The 21,273-nt window shown below is 42.5% G+C and overlaps 1 protein-coding gene and 2 non-coding genes across 7 annotated transcripts; all 3 read left to right on the top strand.

Moving 5' to 3' along the window:
- The first annotated feature begins 99 nt into the window (after nucleotides 1-99).
- On the top strand, nucleotides 100-21,149 carry eif4g1a (eukaryotic translation initiation factor 4 gamma, 1a). 5 transcript variants are annotated; one of them, XM_040021723.1, is made up of 32 exons: nucleotides 100-548; nucleotides 2,219-2,341; nucleotides 2,440-2,526; nucleotides 2,719-2,751; nucleotides 3,661-3,681; nucleotides 3,991-4,161; nucleotides 5,705-5,804; nucleotides 7,669-7,820; nucleotides 8,035-8,124; nucleotides 8,932-9,001; nucleotides 9,092-9,994; nucleotides 10,092-10,180; nucleotides 10,294-10,483; nucleotides 10,876-11,009; nucleotides 11,594-11,713; nucleotides 12,088-12,456; nucleotides 12,667-12,813; nucleotides 12,901-13,137; nucleotides 13,348-13,452; nucleotides 14,322-14,600; nucleotides 14,684-14,801; nucleotides 14,891-14,990; nucleotides 15,326-15,624; nucleotides 15,731-15,852; nucleotides 15,946-16,118; nucleotides 16,217-16,342; nucleotides 16,624-16,705; nucleotides 16,836-16,934; nucleotides 17,267-17,410; nucleotides 17,533-17,614; nucleotides 17,853-17,993; nucleotides 19,639-21,149. In XM_040021723.1, the coding sequence occupies exons 2-32, from the start codon at nucleotides 2,267-2,269 to the stop codon at nucleotides 19,818-19,820; spliced, it is 5,040 nt and encodes a 1,679-aa protein (XP_039877657.1). In that variant the 5' UTR covers nucleotides 100-548; nucleotides 2,219-2,266; the 3' UTR covers nucleotides 19,821-21,149. The 5 variants fall into 5 exon arrangements, with proteins under 5 accessions (XP_039877657.1, XP_039877658.1, XP_039877656.1 ...); XM_040021724.1 differs by having other exon boundaries at nucleotides 2,215-2,341; nucleotides 7,669-7,817; XM_040021722.1 differs by having other exon boundaries at nucleotides 2,215-2,341.
- On the top strand, nucleotides 12,498-12,575 carry LOC120727925. The gene has a single exon (XR_005694604.1). It is a non-coding gene; the product is annotated as a small nucleolar RNA SNORD66 (small nucleolar RNA).
- Nucleotides 13,185-13,259, top strand: LOC120727917. Its single transcript, XR_005694596.1, has one exon. It is a non-coding gene; the product is annotated as a small nucleolar RNA SNORD66 (small nucleolar RNA).
- Nucleotides 21,150-21,273: the final 124 nt, after the last annotated feature.

Here is a 21,273-nt window from a genome sequence, read left to right as displayed (position 1 = left end):
ACTCACTTTGAATACGGAGGCCTCGGTTGATCAAAGGAGTCAAGCTCCTGCATCACATGACCAAGGAAACTGCATCAAATTTTAATTTCCCCGGAAGTTACCCATGCGACTCGGAGGCGTACCGGCTTCGCACAGGAGAAACATCGCACTATGGCCTCTCTCTGAGCCGCATCACACGATACTTGTGTATATACCTAACCGGCAATCCATCACCATCGACGCCTTGATCATGGACCTGCGGTCCAGAGGCTTTTCTTGGGGCCATCGGAGTTGTCAATAGTATTCCCGAAGGACTATATTATTTGATTTTGAGCACTGTCACTTTTGCACGCCTGGGGGTTTAAACCGAAGTGACAGTTTAGCACTCTTCCCCCATCTGCCGGTTAGCTAACTAGCTCGCTAAGTCATTAGCCAAGAAGGGCATCATTTTTCTGTTGGAGTTAAAGGACAAGGAAACAGCAGCACCACCGCTTTCATTAACAGAAGACTGAGCCGAGGCTGATTCCCCGAGTTCCTACCTTGCAACACAGTAACTGTTATAATTCCTGGTAAGAAGAAACCCGGCGGTATGCTAGTTCCCCGAGCGGGGCTGCATTTTTGTGAAAGGCACACGGGCTGAGCAGGCCCTGACCGTCCACACACACCAGCAGAGCTAGCAGGCTAATCCTCCCCTGGGTCCCGGTAAAACTACTTTATCTTAGTGTTTTCCGTCAGTTCAGTATTTTTTTTATTTAGAGCTGACGCTAACCTAAAGTTACCTAAATTAACACCGTTGGCTGTTTTGGTTTGGTTATCTCGGTGGGCTTCGTGGGAAAGCTATGGCTAACCCTAACCTAACGCTTTTTCGGTTCTCGGTTAAAAAAATAATAAAAAGAAATCAATATTTACTGCGATCTGGATCGATTTCTTTAGTTTGTCTTGAATCTAAAGTCGATGCCCTCAGTGCCAAAATATTAGGCCACGTTAACCATGAACATCAGGTACACGGTGTCGCCGGGCCTGTAACACCCCGCTAACCAATGTTAACCAACAATAGCATGACTGTAACTTAACCTAATCGCTGTCGCGTGTTGCAACATTATTGACAAAGCTAACTACTTCACTGTTCCCGGCCTTTGAGTATAAATGTGTATTCTTATAATCTGCACAGTAAAACTGTTTGACCGGGCTCTGTGTACATTAAGGTTAAATGCGGACTCAGCCACGTAGCGTAACTAAGTAAAATGTCTGTGATGGTGGGACACGTAACATTAGCCGGCTGTGGGCTAACGATCCAGCCAACCTCGCCGGGGCATTTCTGATTCGTTAGCAGGCCATAAAAATATGTTTTACGGTAAATATCAGCTAATACAAGACCGTTTACATTTATTCGTGAATCATAAGCCCGTTAGCCATCGCTTCTGGCGCGCCATATGGAAGCATTGAAGCCCTGTCAAAAAGAAGCATGGCACCAGCTAGCATCTGACGATAGTCACTGTGTCAGCAGGTGGATGGTGTATGACACGTCTCCTGCTATTACGGCAGTTTATATTTTTTAAAAGCAATTCTATCATTTTTTTGTTTTTTATTTTCAACCCCCCGCAGCCGTCATTTACTCATGGGAAAACGGCAGTCATTACTGAGTTTTGTATGGTTTATTTGCACAAATGGGAGGGAGGGGGGGGGGGGCTTAGCTTCTGTTCACACAGTAAATGAACTTTGACCTGAGGTATCCATTTTCTTAGATTCACTTAAAAACAGCGTGCGTGTGAGCTTTAATAACTGACAAATTAGCATTGGTGTCTAAGGCAGCCCTTTATTTGAAAGTAATTTGAACCCTTATCTACTCAACCTAAGCTTTGAATGGAAGATAAAACACATAATTGTGTTACCAGCTGATTTAATCAAGGATGGAGGAGGGAAAGACACTAATTGCATCCTCATATGAGCTCTGTAAAAATGCAAGGGAACGAGATTGGGGAGGTGGTGGTGTTATCACAGGCGAAACTGCAGGCCACACCCTGGCTGCTTGGTTAGATGTTGCTACACTAAAGGTTCAACATGTCTCCTTACAGTGATCTTTAGTATCCAACCTCAATGGCTGTAATTAGCATTTTTAACACAGACCTGGAATACCTGTGCCTGCTTGCAAATGTTAAAAAATCACATTTCAGCTCAAAGTAATTTCATGTTCTTCTCATTTTGACATTATTTCTTGCTCGTCTTTCCCCCCAGGAAGGCTGGCACCACATCGCCACCCTAATGCAGTACCATAAAAGAACGTGAAATGAACAAACCACCACAGCCTATAGCGGGACCCACTTCTGTCCCCAATCCTGCCCCTTCCCCTGGATTGACACAGGTGAGACCCACTAACATAGTTTATTTATTTATTTTGGTAGTTTAGAGTTTAGTAACCTTTTCCCCCCTCTCCCTCCTCTTCTGTTCTCTCCTATTAAGGCTGCCTACGGCCCTGGACAGCCACCTTCTCTTGTTTTTGCAACCCCTCCACCTCCACAAATGAACTCTGCACCACAGCCAAGACAGGTATTGTTCACAGCATGCTTTCTGTTGTTGATATGGTTGAAAACCCCTTTCTTTCTTGCTCTTTCACAACAGTTTCTGACATAGCTTCTTCTGCTGTAAGGCTTTGCCTCGGTGTGTGTGTTATAACCGCTATTTGCCGTCTTTGTCCTTGAATGTCAATCTTGACTTCTTTCCTCTCTTCTGCTGTCCTAGTTTGCTACTGGGCCCCGTACTTTACATCAACAGGTACTAACACCCCTTACTTTTCCTCACATCCCCTCTGTCTCCTTAGTGTAATGCATGCTTTCAGATACAAATTGGGAAAGAAGATAAGTTGAGTGTTTAGATCTGCCCTTCTAAACATCCATTTAGATTAGTTTACTTTAAAAAAAACATTCAAATCCAAATGAGCTCTTTTGCAACATTAAATTATTATTCAAGCCCTTAGATTGTGTAATCAACATTATGTAACTTTAATGCAAGTTACGTTTTGCAAGTGAGTCTATGATGTAAATTAAAAACAGCTGAAAATTCAACTCTACGCAGTTTTCTTTTCCAGTGTCCCCCAAAGTTCTTTCCTTTTTCCTCAGTCCTTGTTTTCCCCTTTCATCTTAATTTAGTACCAAGTCAGCATATCTTGCATCAGATCGTTTTTTATTTAAATACCTGGTTTGTAGACATGAATTGTATTATTGTGAAAATTTTGAGAAATGAAAGCATTTCTGATACGGTCTAAATTGTGCAGCAGGCTGTCATTTGAAAACAGCCCACGTCTCGCCACTGTTTTGCATTGATCACCACATTTGTCCTAATCCCACAGTGATAAAGGGCCTTGTTGCCACCAGATATTAAAATGAATTAAACTGCATGTGCCTGCAGCCCTTAATGTGATTCTTTAACCTACCAGAAGTAGGGCCCTGCAGGACTAGAAGGGGATCGTGTTTCTATAATGATCTGTCCAGAATCGATTGCATGTGCGTCTGTAGTTGTTTGAGCGTACCCATCATGACTGCGAGGCACACTGCTACCTCTCATACTCCTCCCTTCTTCCTTCGTTCTGTAAATTCAAACATCCCCCTCATTGTGTCCGGTCCTCATTTTCACCTTAATCTTACTCCCTTTCTTGCTCTTTGCTCATGTGTTGCGCGGCTGAAGGGTGGATACAGAGCATTACAGGTAACAGCTTTTCTCTTCGTCCCTCCCCTGTTAACTTGTGCTAACTTCATTGTGGCAGGAAGTCATGACTTTCAGGATAATTTAAACTCCCAAGTTACCCAGAATTGAATTTAGCGTGCACATGTGCAGTTGCTGTGAGTGCGTAGATTCCAGGTGAAGGGTATCGGCGTGTGCGCAACTCGAAGCAAACGCACAGAAAAATGTAAAAGCAAGAATTAGGAATACCATTGTTACGAAATGCACAGGCAGAACCATAAGTTTGCTGCTGATATGATGCAGTCTTCATCTTTTTGTTTTTGTTCTTTTAAGAGCTACTATCAGAACCGACCCACCATGGCCACCAGTGCTCCAAGGGTACCGGGAAATAGTGGCCCTCGAGCTGTTGCACCAGCTCATGTCTACCCACCCGGCTCACAAATGATGATGATATCCCAACCTTTTGCTGGCTCTCCTCAAGGCTACTTCATTCCCTCTGGACAGGTTAGTGCACACACGAGCTCTACTCTGCAGCCAGCCCAAGTAATCAATACCTACTTATCATAACAGTTGCAATCATTTTTTAACACTTATATTTGGGTAACATTACCTTCTGAATGAATTGAATTTAATAGTAACATGTTGAGCTTATTGCTCTTCATTATTGTTTGTATGTTTAATGTTGGAAGGTTGCAGTATTCTTCATGTCTTTTTGGTGTCTTTAGTGTCAGATTTCATTTTAAACTTGAATTCAGTTTTATTTATTTAGCACCAAATCACAACAGCAGTCACCTCAAGGCGCTTTATATTGTAGAGTTATCCGGCAACAATGGAGAGAAAAGTCCAACAATCAAATGACCCTCTTGTTGACAGCAGAAAGGAAAAACTCCCTTTTAACAGGAAAAAACCTCTGTCACAATCAGGCTCGGGGAGGGGCGGCCATGTGCCGTGACCAGTTGGGGGTGGTGGGAGGAAAACGGGAGAAAAGACACTCTGTGCAAGAGAGCCAGAGATTAAGAATAACTAATGATTAAATGCATAGTGGTGTATAAACACACAAAGCCCTCTTTCACTAGTACGTACTCAGCTCGACTCTGTTTTTAGGGTTCTCCATTAGGTGGCGCTACCAGGTACTTTTTTAGTACCTGGTACTCGGCTGGGGTTCCAAAATGCTCTCCGTTGATCCGAAAATGTGATGTCAATAGACTGCATGCCACTGTTTGACTGGTCAATAGTGTCACTGTAAGTCATGAGAGCATCTCCTTCACAAAAATCAAAATGGCCACTTTTGTAACCCGGCAACAAGGATATACCTTCACCTCGATGTCCTCCATTGTTGTGTTGTTTGTGTCGGGTACAAATAACGCTGTAGGCCCTTCGACCACGTTGGTATAACGACCCTATGCACATTAGGTGGTACTCAGGTGTAATGAAAAACGACTGAAGCCGAGTCGTGCCAAGTACTTACTAGTGAAGAACAAACACTCAGTGCTTTAGGAGTCCTTCTGATGGCTCATCCAAAGTGTCTTCTAAAGAGTTTCATTATACCCACCTTCCAGTCCTTAGCAGCCACACCCAAAACTGAAGGTGACATCACAGCCGATTCTGCAGGTTGTGCACCTCACAATTTAAACGTATTTATTTATTTTGTCATAATCTCCCACTGCTGCTGCCATCACAGCTGAGTTGAGAACACTGTATATAATTGTGTTGGTTTTTACTGTTTTAATGATAACCTTACAAAAGCTCAGAGATTCACAAATTGTACAGACGACATGTAGTAACACGAGACTTTTGTAAAAAAAAAAAAAAAAAAAAAAAAAAAAAAATCCAAAACTTGGCAGTTTCTTTGCTTTCGGTTTTGACTTCTCCTGTACCAGCGCTAGTGTGGAAATTCGTCTGAAGCTTGTGATCCTATGTGAGGACGGGAGAGACGCAGTTTGGAAACCTGTTACGATGAGCTACATTAATATTTTAAAGTCCTCTTAATAGAGGTTTTTGGAGTGAGGATCTCAAAACTTAATTGTTGTTTGTCTTGTTTCTACAGTACCGAGCTCCATACATGCCTCCTACCCAGCAGTATCCCGTGACCAGCGGCACAGCAAACTTCTATACTGGAACTAGCCCTGCTGAATACCCTCCTTATGGTAAGGGTTTTTAACCCCAAGACTCACAACAACCAAGCCGAACCACAAACGCGTTCAGTTTAAACACAGAACTTAATGGAGAAGTTCTAACCCGTATTTAAAACCACATCCACATGCAGAATTCCTCATCTGTGAAGTATTCCTGAATGTGGGGTGGTTTTGCTTGGCTGATTGTGGGTTGTTTTCTTGTTTCTATTTTTTCTGTGATGGGGGTTAATTGTCTTTGTTGCTGTAGTATGTCTGTCTCTGTGTGTGTTTTTCTTTTTCTTCGTTTTTTTAATATGCCTTTGAGTCCAAACACTGCTGTATGTGCATGTAGTCGGGCTTAATTCTGCTTTGGCCTGTGTTCGTTTTCTGCACCTTACGCTGCCTTGTAGGTTCCATGAAATGGCTTTGAAACCGCAGTTTTCTCCTTTTTTGCATGTCTACATACAGCAGCAGAAGAGTTGTGTGGGAGCTAACGTTGCCAGAAACCCTATTTAAATATGAATGAACTGCACTTTTTAAGCAGGAAACGCAACTGCTACAAAAACTGATTTGCTTTAGTACATTTGTACTAATGCACAGATATTTTATATATACGTATAGATAAGTGGGGGTTTGTTGGCTCAGTTAAAACCCCCATTGTATTTACTTATAAAGACCCTTGTGTGATGGTAGTGCACTTCAAAATTTGTACTATTTGAAACTAAATATATGCCAAGAGCACAAGGTAAGTGTACAGTAGAGACATTGTTCATTTCATGGGACCTTCTTAACACCCTGCTTCCTCTGGATCCTCTCATTAACACATTCTGCATCTGTCTCTTCCTGCCCTCTCCTTCTTTCCTCCCTCTCCCGTCCCTCACTCCCTTCCTCTCCTTTGCTGCGTTGGTTCAGAGCCCTCTCTTGCCGCGAGGGAGAGGCGGGGTGGCGGGGGGAGAGGAGGCGGGCGAGAGAACGGCCGTCTCTCTCTCCACGGTGCGCCTCTCGCCTCCCAGCGCTACCCCGGTGAGTAGTGTGTGTGCTTTTGTGGTGGTCAGCAGGCTTCTGTGGCACTTCCTGTCTCTAACCGTGTCTTCCTGTCTCTGATTTCGTACGTGTAGGCCACGTACACACGACGATGGATGTTATTTAAATGTAGTTGTAGCAAATACAGAGAAAAACTTTAACTGAAACTTTTAGCTTGTAGCCTAGTGATGCCTCTGTGGTGATGACAGCTTATGGCTTTTTTTTCTCTCCATTTGTTTCTTGTTTAAGAAGCTAAATAAATGGAATTTTGTATACAAAGGGTCAAAAACCAACTTCCGTTTGAAGTAATTTTCTGTACAGCAATACTACTTGTAAATGTTTAAATTTGGCTGGATGCTGAATCGGTGGCTCCAGCTTCTGGTGCCAGCCCATTAAATTGCTTTAAAAAGTCTGGACAGATGTGAATGTAAAGAGCAAATGGCAGTTATGCCTCCTTACACAACTGAATGTAAAGTGGGCTGTTTTGATCTTTATAATTCATCACGTATCGTAGACAGAAGTAGTAAAGTGTTGTGTAGTAGTCAAATTCAGCCATCATTAATTCATAGACTTTGTTGTTAACTTAATATATAATGTGGATCAAAAACATAAAAAATAAACCCACAAATTAGCCTTTAAGTACACGTTTATATCTGAAACCACACTTTGTGTACACGTACAAATGTTTGCTATTGCACCTTTACATTTTTTCCCCCAACAGTTATCAGCAATGTAGAAAAAAAAATCTCAATCAAATGAAACAAGTACATACAGATTTTTATTTTAGTTTGAACTCTTGAAAACTTGTTTATTCTGAGTTGTTTTTATGATTTATTTTGTAATTTCTATTCTTTGTTTCATTTCAACTTTACAGCTGGAGCATACTATCCAACTCCGCCTCAGTATCCCCCATCTGTCCAGCCTTCACCGGTCATGCTGTCCACCCAGCAACAGCTACAAGTCCCGCCTCCTCAGCAAGCCCCTGCACAGTCACAAGGCCTAATGAAGAGAGAACGCAGACCGGTAGTATGTCCCAACAAAAGCACAGCACACCTCTTGAATGAGGTCAAAAATGTTGAATGGAGAGACACTGTATTGTGTGTTCAATGTGGAACTTTCCCTTTTAACCTGAAAACAACAATAGTATTTGTCATGATGGGGGTCGGCAGCTGTAGATCAGTAGTGGCAGGATGGTTGCACATTGTTTGTATTTTAATGTCATTTGCCCTTTCTCTAATAGATAACAATACGAGACCCCAACCAGGGTGGACGCGATATCACGCACGAGATCCTGTCGGGTGTAATGTCCTCCACCACACCAACACCACAGGTAAGACTTTACTTTGAAGTGACTGATTTAAATAGAGTAATGATGGTGTTGTACATTTGTCTTTTATCAAAAATCTAAAATATAGTTGGCTATCTTGTACTGACATGTTGTACTCTGTGTTTAAAGTAATACAGTAAAGCCCAGAACTTCATTATGTTTTTCTCATGTTCATTTTGTCTTCACTGTAAATTGATTTGCTTTAGAACAAAGTAATTTTTTTCAATGTGAAGCCAACGTTTTGCTTTATATAGACAAAACAAAGGTAAGTTATAAAAAGACAACAAAAGAAGATGTTGTTAGGTGATGATTGCTCTCACTTTTTTATTTTTATTTTATCTTACTTTAAAAAGGAAGGAATATGAATTTATCTGTACATAAAGGCACCGTTGTGGATTTTTTTTTTTTTTAAGTACATCTGCGACTGTGTTGATGTCTTTTTTTGTCTTCATGGTACTTTCTAATAGTCAGCACAGCTGAGGTCAGTTTCACTAAGCAAACTATGCTGAGTCTAAGCAAATGCAAACAAATATGCACTGATGTGTTGAGCTATTGCCAAAGTTGAAAATTGCTAGTTGGAGGGGAAACGGGCAACACAAACAAATCACAATTTAAAAGAGTTGAGTGACACTGCAGCCTTCAAAGAAACAGGTCTGAATCAATACCACCTCAGACAATATCCACCAAATGTGAGAAAAAAAAAACTTGTAACAAACTGCACCAAATGTGTGTTGATGCTCATTGTTAAAAGCCCGTGTAGTGGGTTTTCTATTTTATTTATTAAAGGCCGCTATTGCTTTGTGATTGCAGGCACCGGATGCAAGTCCTGCACAGGTCAATGGGGAAATTGCCCAGCCTGTGATTGCACAGACGAGAAGAGGTGAGAATATTTTCTTAAGTTTGACTCGGTGAAAAAGAAATGACTGTAAATTTTTTCTCGTCATTTATTGTCACGTCTCTCGCTGTCCAGATGATAACACAGAGCGTCCTACTAGTGCTGAAACCCCTCCTTCTCTTGCTGCGGCAAATGCTGAGCCTGTGTTGGAGAGCAAACAGGAAGTGGACAGCCAAATAGTGCTGCCTACTGAGTTAGCTGCACAATCTGTAGCCCCCGTAGCTACTACTGAGGTGCCATCCACACTGATAAAGGACCAGCAGTCTCCTCCTTCCCTTCCTCCAGGAGCAACGTTGACCACTACTCCTGCTGAGGCAGTAAATAAAGTTGGCACTACCGTTTCTGATACAGTAGATGCTCCTCATGCAGCCTCACAGTCTTCAGAAGCACCAGAAGCCCCTGTGAAAATAGAGGAACTACCGGCTGCTCCAGCTCAAGCTGAGAAGGCTCCAGAAAAGGAAGAAGCAAAAACAGAGGAAGTGAAGAAGGTGGAAAAAGAAGAGCAGGTGGCCACCACAAAGTTGGAGCCTGCAGCTGAGGCTGCAGCAGCAGCTTCTTCCAATCTTGAAGAAGAAAGAAAGAATAAAGAAGAAATGGCTACAAAAACGGCAACTGAAGTCTCCCAGCCTCCCCCACCTGCACGGGAGCCTGCTGGTCCACAGACCCAGAACGCCATTCTGCGCTCTACCCCCGAACCTGAATCCACACAAGTTGAGGCAGCAGAGCCTGTTCTCCCCAACGGCCTTCCTCAGGAGACCGAAGAACTGCCCAAGGATAATGCAATTTCAGACACTACGCCCCACAAACAGCCAGACGCTTCTCAATCTCAGGAATCCACACCTATGGCTAAAATGGCAACAGCAGCCCAGGAGGTGAAAGAGGAGGCTGAAGAGAAGGAGGAGGAGGAAGAGTGCAAGAAGAAAAGTGAGGATACCCCTCCTGCGTCTGTTAGCTGCCCAGAAGAATCTACTATGCAAGGTACAGTTAATCCCCCCCCCTTGCTTCTCAGGCTGTCACATGCCTAATCTTGTTTTATCTGAATTTTAATGTCATCACTTTGTCTTTCCTTTTGAAGCTGCTACGCATGTGCAAAGGAAGAAAAAGAACATGAAAGAGTTTAACAAGAAGGAGGCCATTGGTAATCTCCTGGATGCCTTCACAGAGGTTTGTGTTAAATCAGACGACAGTCCAAAGAGCTCTTAAAACTGGGTGTCCATCTTTTACTCTCAATAAACAACAGATTCTTAGAAAACTTGATCTTTTCTTTCTTTTTGCAGGAACAGGGTGCCAAGCCTGCCTCTGAACCCATGCCCACTCAGGCCAACCCTCCAGCTCCAGCACCAGCTGAACTTCCTGTCGAAGTGGCAGATGAGACCTGGGAGCAAAAAGAGGACAAGCAGAATGCAGAACCTGACAAGTCTAAAGCCACACCTGAGCCAACTGAGCAGAAATACCAGTACAAACAAGGTACGCTTTGAAAGCTTAAAAGGCTAAAAAAAAATCTTTAAATGTTTTAATCTTTTCCCTAAAGCTAAACTGATAAAACTCTGTACATACTTTGGTCTTAGGGCAAATATAATTTATTTCAGCATTAAATTTTAAGTCTGTTTTTTCCTTGTGCCTGCATTTATATGCTGGAAGGATGAGGCCTTGTTTGATTTAAGCACAGTGTGAAAATCTCTTTATGGTGACTTTAGTTTCTCTCATAGTTTTGCTCATGTGCTGTCATCGTTTTATTATTTTAGTTTCAAAGAATCTGCACTGACAGAGTGGATTATCACAGCCATCTTTCAGCTGTGCCTTTTACTGTAGTGTGCCTTTAATCATGTGCCTTTGCATATTTCCTGTACGTTGTGCAGAAGAATGGAAGCCAATAAACCCGGAGGACAAGAAGCGGTACGACAGGGAGTTCCTCCTGCGCTGCCAGTTCATCAGCGCCAGTATGCACAAGCCTGAGGGCCTGCCTATCATCAGTGATGTGGTGCTGGATAAGGTAGGTGATGTTGAGCTTTGTGTAAAAGAACGCAGAAACAATACAAATTGAGTTGAAGAATATGGCAGTTTTTTTTTTTTTTTTTTTTTTTTTTTTTTTTTTAAACCCCTCATCTGTAAATTTTGACCTCACATCATGAAGTGCACCACAATCTTTGAGGCGGTTCAGCCAGTCGTGCAACTCCCGATTTTTGTAACCTGATGCGTTGTCCCGGGCCGTCACAGCTTTGTTAAAGGCTGACGGGGTATTGTTGTCACCGCACAGAGCAAGCGAGTGGGCGGGTGTAAATGCGATAATGAGGCGATGTAGGATTTTGGAATTCACATCAGTAGATGCATCTGCTAAAAATCTCCAAGTTTGAATTTCAGTGACCTTGTCCTAAAGTTCAAGGTCAGAGGTGAAGTTTCCTGAAAATCTTGTGAATGCAAAAACTCGAGAACAAAGTCATCTAGGATTTTCAAACTGATACCATATGTTGATCTACTAGGAGGCTGAGGGGTAGTGCTGCCGACTGCCAGTATTTTAAACTTTGTTTGAAAACACGGTGATTTTTCCTTTATTTATTTTTGCCTCTTTAATTGCAGGTGAACAAGACTCCACTACGACCTGCTGACCCATCTCGCCTGATGAACACTGGTCCTGATTTTACTCCCTCATATTTAGGGAACCTTGGGAGCAGATCAGTGGGAGGACCTCGTGGCCCGGTTAGCTAATTTTACAGTTTTTAAAAGACACTTTAAGCATTAACTTGCATTATAGTTAATAGGTTTACCAATTGTGTCGTCAGCACACCGTTTTTATACTTTTGCACTTGAGACATGATGCCCTGAAGTAAAACGATCTCCCTCTCTGCCTGTCTTCCTACAATGTGCTGGAGTACTTGTCTGATGTTTTTTGAGATAAAGAAGTGTATTATGAGCTGACATGACACAAAAGTGCAATGAATGCCAGCAGTTGTGATGTTACGTTTGGCAGACAAGCTGTTTGCAAAGGCAGCGATCTCTAACGTAAACTTTTTGTTTAGTGAAGTTTCTTCCTACTAGCTTTCTAAAATATTTATGCGTTTCTCTCCATTTAGCCATCCGGGCCCCGTCGCTCTCAAACCAAAAAAATTATCACCAGCATGTCGCTAAATGACGACGTGCAGCTCAGCAAGGCTGAGAAGGCCTGGAAGCCCTCTGTGAAAAAGGCCACTCGTGGCCGTGTTGATGAGCCTGAAGAGGAAGACCCAGAACAGGCCAAGACTCATGAGCTGTTCAAGCGTCTGCGGAGCATCCTCAACAAGCTGACGCCACAGAAGTTTCAGGAGCTGATGAAACAAGTGACAGAGCTGACGATAGACACTGAGGAGAGGCTGAAGGGAGCCATCGACCTCATCTTTGAGAAGGCCATCTCAGAGCCCAACTTCTCTGTGGCCTACGCCAACATGTGCCGCTGCCTTATGGGGGTGAGTCTAGTGAAGGTTGGATGTTGTGCTTTGATCATATGCTCTAGTGATGACTTCTTTTTAGTGCCACGTGTCTGGGCCACTGAACTTTTTGTGATGGTATTGAGGAACTGAAGGAGCATACTCTCAGCTACATATTTGTTAAATGCAGTTGAATAGGAAAATGTGCGTTAAAACCCCCTGGTGACATTGAATGTTGTCTTCCACCAGCTGAAAGTCCCCACTTCAGACAAGCCAGGAGTTTTTGTGAACTTCCGCAAACTGCTGCTCAACCGCTGCCAGAAAGAGTTTGAGAAGGACCAGGATGATGATGAGATCTTTGAGAAAAAGCAAAAGGAATTGGAGGCTGCCAAAGACGTAAGAAGTGTCAAAACCACCGTTCAGATTTAGAGTAAACTTGTCATATGACTCGTACACTAAGCACAAACTTGTATCCGCCTGCAGGGTGAGGAGCGTGAGCGCTTCAGGGTGGAGCTGGAGGAGGCCAGAGATAAAGCTCGACGCCGCTCACTGGGCAACATAAAGTTCATTGGTGAACTGTTTAAGCTTAAGATGCTGACAGAGCCAATCATGCACGACTGTGTCGTGAAACTACTTAAGAATCATGATGAGGAGTCTCTCGAGTGTCTCTGCAGACTGCTGTCCACTATTGGTAAAGACCTGGACTTTGAGAAGGCAAAGGTAAGTAAAGCATGGACTAACACTGCTATATGTACACATTAAGATGTCTCCTGGGATGACCTTGTTTTTGTGCCACGTGTCTGGGCCACTGATCATTAGTGATGGGTTGAGGAACTGAGGATGCAGTTCTCGGTGTATCATTAGGTACACACAATTTGTCATTTGGTACCTGTACCTCATAAAATTCACTCTTTTCTGTGTCCCCGACAGCCTCGCATGGATCAGTATTTTAATCAGATGGACAAGATCATTAAAGAGAGGAAGACTTCATCAAGAATCCGCTTCATGCTGCAAGATGTTTTGGACCTCAGAAGGGTAACTGTTAAATCATATTCAACATTTTAGAGCAATAAAGAACTGATAGCCAGCATTTATCATGACTTGACTTAGTAGTGTATGTATCTCAGTGTTTATATACAGTACAGTCTGAAGGTTTTTTTTTTTACAAGGCTATCTACATAGCAGAGACCACACTCACAAACTTCTGGTGCGCACCCAGTTGTTTTGTTCTATAAGCAGTGCTAAAATAAGACAGTGAGTACTCGGTTCAGAAAATGGCGTCACGGGTTACTGCTGGTAGGCTTCAAAGGGGTAAAGGGTTAGTTTGAAAAAACTTTTATTTTTTCTCTGTCCGTGAGAACGTCAGCATCATCAGGCATAGATTTGCCAGCAAGCAGACCCCTGACTTTTATTTTGAAAGTTTACGGTGTTCATGTTGCAAATCACCTAGGCCCAGTTCTTTCCTTCTCATATTTCCTTACCTGCTGGATATCAAACCATGTCACTGGTGTGGTGGTTCTTGATAACATTCAGCTGCTTGCCCTTTCAGTATCTCATCTCCAACGTCTTGGCCTGCAGTTGGCGATGACAATTCTTGTTCCGCTCTAGAGATTTGCTGTGAACAGGAGGAACACTGGAAAGCGGTTTATGTTGATCATACTGAAGCTGCAGAATAGAACAAGGATTTCATTTTTTCCGCTTTTTCTTTTATGTCACAAAGGGCTTAAAAATGAAAATCTTTGACGCACGGCCCGTAAAACTGTGTTATTGAGGGTGGATATGCTTTCTGTCTCAGGTTCTCCTATCAGAACATTTGTACTATTACAAATGTAATCCAAAGCACAGACAGGAAACACCCCAGAGTGGCTCACGGGTGTTAATTGTCTTCTGTCTCTGATCCACAGAATAACTGGGTGCCTCGTAGAGGAGACCAGGGTCCTAAGACAATTGATCAGATTCACAAGGAAGCAGAGATGGAGGAGCACAGGGAACAGATGAAAGTCCAGCAGCAGCTCATGACCAAGAAGGAAAGCAGAGACAGGTTCACGGGAAACATGGGCAGCCGAGGCCCTCACACACCAGGAGGTGGCCGGACCAGCCAGCCTCAGGATGAGGGGTGGAACACAGTCCCCATCTCCAAGAACAGACCCATCGACACCACCCGCCTAAGCAAGATCACAAAGGTAACGTCCGAAAATTCATGTGAAGGCTTGAGCTCTTTCTCAGGCCTCTTGAGAATGAATATAACTTTTTTGCTTCCCTGTAGCCTGGTGCTATGGATTTCAACAACCAGCTGTTGGCTCCGGGTGGCAAAGGCATGTGGGGCAGCTGGGGAAAAGGCAGCAGCGGAGGAACTGGAGCTAAACCAGCGAGTGGAGACCAGGGTAAGACCTTCAGCTTTCTTCTAAAGCACAGCATTGCTTAGTGGCTGTTTGTGGTTTGGCTCTTAATCTATTAATTTCCATCTCTCTAGACTCTGGGCGTCCGGGTACCAGCACTCTCAACCGCTTCTCTGCCCTACAGTCTGGGTCATTGATGTCTTCAACAGACTCTGATCGCAGAGTTCCTCAAAGGTACTCAGAAGCACCAAATATTTTCTCATTAATTAGTCTGCTTCTGCTTTAGTTGAGTACTTAATTCACAAATTTTAGTTTATCACTTGTCATAGGCACTCTTATTTTTTACTTTATGTTGATGTCACGTTTTTCAAAACACATTTTACTGGCATCTAGTTGTGAGGTTGCAGATGGCGACCACTTGAATACTAATCTCCCTCCATCTGGCCTCCCCTTTGTATACAAGAGCCTACTGCGGTCTCAAAAAATACAAAAAGTTTAGTGGTACCGTTCAACATGATTACAAATTGATTGTGTTAAAATGACCTCTTTGTGTCTCCTTTTACCATTAGGTCGAGTTCGAGCCGCGAACGTGGGAGCAACAGGGACAGGAGCGACCGCAACAGGGATCGATTTGACAGATTTGATCGCAGCGAAGGACGGGAAGCGAACCAAGTCACCAAGAGAAGCTTCAGCAGAGAGTCGCAAGAGCGCGGCGGGAGGGGAGGAGATGGCAGGTCTTCAACTGAATCTGTGCGCCGCGTCGCCAGCATGACAGACAGTCGGGACAGAGGAAGCAGGGATCGGGGAAGCAGAGACCGAGGAAGCAGAGATAGAGGAAGTCGGGACAAGGGTAGTGACTTCGTCCCAGGTATGAAATAAAGAATTAAAAAGAGTTGAATAGAGAAAGATGTGGTTTAAAGAAAAGGACATAAAGAACAATGAGCTTCAAGTTGTATTTTTACCTTTTTCTTCAGTTAAGCGTGAGAGCGCTCCCACTCCTCCTCCATCTCTCCCTAAACCTGCCTTGACTGAAGAGGAAGTGGAGAAGAAGTCGCATGCGATCATTGAAGAATACCTCCACATCAATGATGTCAAGGTGCAGACTTGCCTCTAACAATCAGAGTTATACTTCCATGTTTAGAAGTGAACCATGTTAACAGCATTGCTTTGTGTCACTGTGGTGCTGTAGGAGGCATTGCAGTGTGTGGTGGAGCTCAATAGCACATCACTGCTGTACGTGTTCGTGCGGAACGGCTTGGAGTCGACGCTTGAACGAAGCACCATCGCTCGGGAACACATGGGCCTGTTGCTGCACCAGCTTGTAAAGGCAGGGACTTTGCCCACGCAGCAGTACTACAAAGGGTAAGCATGTAACAGGAAGAACGTCGCCTGGTTTCAACTAAAATCTACCCTCGATGGATGTTCTCGAGCAGATGGAACTAAAGCCGATTCTTTTGCAGGCTACTAGAGATTCTGGAGGTAGCAGAAGACATGGCCATAGATATACCTCACATCTGGCTCTACCTGGCTGAGCTTATTACTCCTATGCTCCACGAGGGAGGCATCCCTATGGGACAGCTGTTCAGGTGAGAGCTTAATGTCAGCGGTCACATTTCAAATAAGTGAAAGCAAACTCGAATACTTTGACTTTAGAATATAGTCTGATGGAAATGGACGTTTTTAAACTGTAAATAGTGTTGGAATAGTTTTCCAGAGATTCTTTTGTTGACGGTGTTTCTCGGAAATAAAGATTTTAAGCTAAATTTAAAACTAGGTCACTTATTTCCAGCTTTAAAATGAGACAAATTGAATTATAATCCAGCTGTAAGAAAAATGGGAGCTTAATTCAGTGCATCTGTGTCTTCAGGGAGATCTCAAAGCCTCTTGTGCCTCTGGGGAAGGCCAGCGTGCTGCTGGTACAGATCCTCAAGTTGCTTTGTAAAGAAAAGGTAACCGAACACACTCGTTTTATTACCTTGTGTTGCACATGTTTTTTGGTTTTGGTTAAAAAAAAAGAGAGAAAGAAAAAGAAATAAAAGCCACAGATATTTGATTATCTGGCCCTTTTCTCCCCTTAAGACCCCCAAGAAGGTTGGGGCTTTGTGGACAGAGGCTGGGCTAAATTGGAACGACTTCTTGCCCAAAGATGAAGACGTCAACAAGTTTGTCACCGATCAGGTACGTGCAACACGTTCAGGTTTTAGACGATAAAACACTTGTCTGCACTTTTGGAGTTTTGTGTAGTGGTCTAAAAATGTTAGGATGCGTTTAAAGCAGCTATAATTGGTCTATTTTGTAACAACAAAGCTTAAAATGGTAACGAGAAAGCAGCACATCCTGCACAGCACCAAAGACAGACAAACACAGCTGGAGTCTACCTGGTGGGCAGAGATGAAAGCAAAGAGATTTTTGCTTGTGGGGATTTACGATTAGAAACAAGTTACTCCGTGTCTTCAGGCTTTTTTTTTTTATTTATTTATTTTTTTTACACATTTAATTGTGTATTTCAGAAAGTGGAGTTCACCGTGGGAGAGGAGATGGAGCCCAAAGAGGCCAGTAAGAAGAAGGTCCTCAGCGGAGAGGAGATCAGCAAACAGCTGGACAGACTCCTCCAGGACAAGGCCAACAATCAACGCATCAGAGACTGGATCGAGGTGTGTGTGAGTGTGTGAGGCAGTACAGAGTGTTTTTAGACCTGAACATTTTGTGTGTGCTCTTATTTTCCAGTGTTGTTCATGTTCCCCCTCTCCAACTGCGTTTTGTTTCCTATTTTCAGGCTAACTTGGACGAGCAGCAGACTGCTTCGAACCAGTTTGTACGAGCATTGATGACATCAGTGTGCCAGTCTGCTATCATATGTAAGTATGACTAATACACCACGAGCTGCCTCTATTTCTGTGTGTGTGTCTATGATTTAGTCTTTTTCCTTTTCACAACGACCCAAGCTCAAATTCTGAAGTATGGAAAATATAGTTGTTGTTGTTTTTTTTTTTTTTTTAAATAAATTAAAACGGATTTATTTTATAGTAAATTTTAATAGCGCTTACTTTTAAAAATCACACTTTCTGGTTTAAAAACTTGTTCACTTCGTTTCAGGTGACAACCCGTACAAGGTGGATGCACAGCAGATCGGCCAGAGAGCCTCTCTGCTGCAGAGATACCTGTACGACGAGCAGAAAGAGCTGCAGGCCCTGTACGCCCTCCAGGCTCTGATGGTGCACATGGAGCAGCCTGCTCGTGAGTTTCCCCACTTACAGTGAACTATAATACTGCCGAACATACAAATCTGATTGGTTCACTTATAAATATTTAGATACTGAAGCATCTGTTAAATCCAGGCGTCAAAGTCGCCAATGATTCAAAGTGTCATTTTAATGTGGTTTCCTCAGCTGTTGCGTCTTTTTGGCAACATAAGCAAATGATCCCAAATTTCATGAAAATCAGTGGAGACGAAACTGAACTCAAGGCTTACTGTAATGCGGTGATACTGGTTTCAGTCGTGCAGCTGGGCTGATTATAAGGTTGGGAGAACTTAAAGAAGTCACATGGATGAGTGATGAGATGTACCTCCCACTGATAATGTCGCTCAGCTTTCTGAGATTTCTTTTTTGTTTAACCTGGATTCTTGATCGTGCATCGAGACACAGCAGGAAGATACCATAAATCGGTTCAGATAATGGCACAAGATGGCAAATTTATTGGCCTTTGTAAACTATTAGTGATAAATGTTCTCTGGATGAGTCTCGCTCCCTCCAAGTCTGTCTTTGAATTATTTCAGAGAAGTTTTTTTTTTTTTTTTTTTAAATGTTACTAAAGTCCAGTAAGCTTGTTTAAAGAGCACAAATCAAGCAGAAATCTTTCCTGTGAGCTTGTTTCAAATTCAGCTGACAGTAGCTGTCGCTCAGAGTAATCGAGCAGGGACATGTAACCAAATCAGCTGTTTGCTGGAAATTCAATGCTTCAGTTCTTTATGTCGCCGTCTATTTTAAAAAGCCTTCACGTCACTGTAAGCAGTCTTGTTGGCATATACAAAGTTCATGTTTCCCCAAAGAAAGGAAAAAACTTAAAGTCAGTTTTTAAGCGAAAACTACAAAATCAACTGTTACAAAGTATCTTTATAAATTTGCGTTATTGTATCTACTTTCTAATCAATCCAGTCCTTGTTGACCACTTGAAATAATTTTTATAGATCAGCAATGTTATGTTGTCATTTTTGCTTCCCAGATCATTCTTTAAAAATATGTTTTTAATGTTTGCGAGACTTTTTACCTGGATAAATAAAGGATCTGTAAAATTCCCTTTACCAAACACGGATTGCAGCTTCTTAGATGTTTAATGTTTACCTCTATGTGCTGTTGGGTGCAGCTTTAGGGGAGGGGGGGTAATTGGTAATGTGATGATCACAGGCATTAAAAAACGGACCTTGTTGGTTTGTCTGAAACGCAGCTCCTTATCAGAAAAGATCTGCCTGTATTTCCAGGTTGTTTTTGTTCAGGGTGAAAACAGATAAAATCATCATGTATACAGCAGCTGTGTATTCAGGGTATCAAGATTTAAAGATGAGACTGAAGGTTTTTGTAGTGTTGCTGCTGGAGGGCCTGAGTCATTTTCCCTGAACACAGAAATGGAAGTGGTCTATTTTGGAGGAAAACACATTCTTGGGGTGATTTTTTTTTTAATTTATTTTTTAAAGTGTTATGAACTGGATTGGAGGGTTGAAACAGAAAAGCCTAATCACTAAAAGAAACGTATTAATTAGGATTTGACCTACTGATTAGCTCTTTATAGCTTTTCAAGTGTCCCTGACTCAATGCAAACAGAAACAATTTTAAAATGGAGCTGTTAATAAAGCTTCTATAATGCTCTAATTTTGTCTCTGCAGACCTGCTGCGGATGTTCTTCGACGCCTTGTATGATGAGGACGTCATTAAAGAGGAGGCCTTCTACGAATGGGAAACCAGCAAAGACCCGGCAGAGCAGACAGGCAAAGGCGTGGCCTTGAAGTCGGTCACCGGCTTCTTCACCTGGCTCCGCGAGGCCGAAGAGGAATCTGACAAGGAGTAAAATACTGAACTAAAAGCTGCCGCCAGAGCTCTGCAGGCGACCACGCAGAGTCATGGACAGTATTGCCAGAGAGGCAGACTCGAATCAATCCTCAATGAGGATAAATCTTTATTGTGTTCCTTTTTTTTTTTTTTTTCTTCTTTTTTTGGAGGGATGGACTCTGAAAAACAATCATTTCTTTTCTACCTTCCCTCTCCTGCTTCCTCATTATTTCTCCACCTGCTTGTCACAGCAAGTGTCCTCATCAAAGCAAACTTGAAAATGCAGGTTTCAGCAGGATTACTCATTAGCGAGGTGTGAAGTATCCCACATCACTACGAAACTTTCTATGTCAAAGTAAAGCAAACCAACAGGCTGCTCTTTCACCCCTCTAGACGATTCTAATGACAAACAACCTTTCTGATCTACAAGAGGAAACAGCAGGGCGTGAAGTGTAGCGTGTGGGTGGGTGGGTTGGTGGAGGGGGGTTTATCAACATGCCATAACATTTGTTCAGTCCCGACACGGCTCTTATGTCCTTGTCCTTTTCCGGAGTGTGCAGCATGACTGAAGTGTGTTCCTATTAACGATCCAGTGGACAAAACGTTACAGTGTACATGAACTAATCTTAATTTGACGGAGTTTTTAAAGCAAAGGTTGTCTATTTTCTCTCGTTTCCTATCATGATAAACTAGCAGAGGACAGAAACACAGAGGGCTGATGTTGACCTTTGACCTTGACTACTAGGGGGTGGTCTTAATGCTTCCTCTTTAAAGCCATTCTCTCCCATCCCCCAGTAGTGAACCACACTGACTGACTCTTCATCTTTTACCTCTTCTGTACTTAAACCTGAGCTGTTGTAGAGGACACTTAACGACCCAATCACCGTTAAAACTTGAAATCTACAGAAAATTGACTTGATAAAATATATAAAGTTTAAAAAGGAAAAAAAAAAAAAAAAAGACACAGAAATGATCCGAAAGCCTTTTCTACTTTAAGTGGAAACTAGTTTCAGGATTTCAGGAGCGTTCTGTAAATATATAATAATAATAATAATAATGATGATAATAAACTTTTTCAGTTTTATTTTTCAGAAACAAATTGCTGATGTAATTGCAGTGTCTCCTTATCCAGCAGAAACCGCAGTTGTCCGGATGCAGAGAGGTGCTTTAGATAATCCATTGATTATTAGTTTTATTTGAATTTTGTAAATATTTTCTTTCCTTTTTTTTTTTTTTTTTTTTTTTTTTTTTCCGCTTTCGTTATTTAAAAAAAAATTATTGCTTCTTTTGCATCGGAAACTGGAAAGGTAATGGAACATTGCAAATAAAGGACTTATTAAGTTGCTGAGCCGAGTTTTGGTTTTTGCCTCTGATGATGATTTTACGTTGAACTAAGGCCACTCTCATCTGAAACCAGACCAGTTTATTTTCAGTTTGTATTTTTGTTTTTGTCATGTGTAAGTTAACACAGG

This window comes from Simochromis diagramma, unplaced genomic scaffold, assembly GCF_900408965.1.
Source record: "Simochromis diagramma unplaced genomic scaffold, fSimDia1.1 OVJJ01000205.1, whole genome shotgun sequence".
Taxonomy (NCBI): domain Eukaryota; kingdom Metazoa; phylum Chordata; class Actinopteri; order Cichliformes; family Cichlidae; genus Simochromis; species Simochromis diagramma.
Note: the sequence above shows the minus strand (reverse complement) of the source record. Positions and strands in the feature narration are given on the sequence as shown.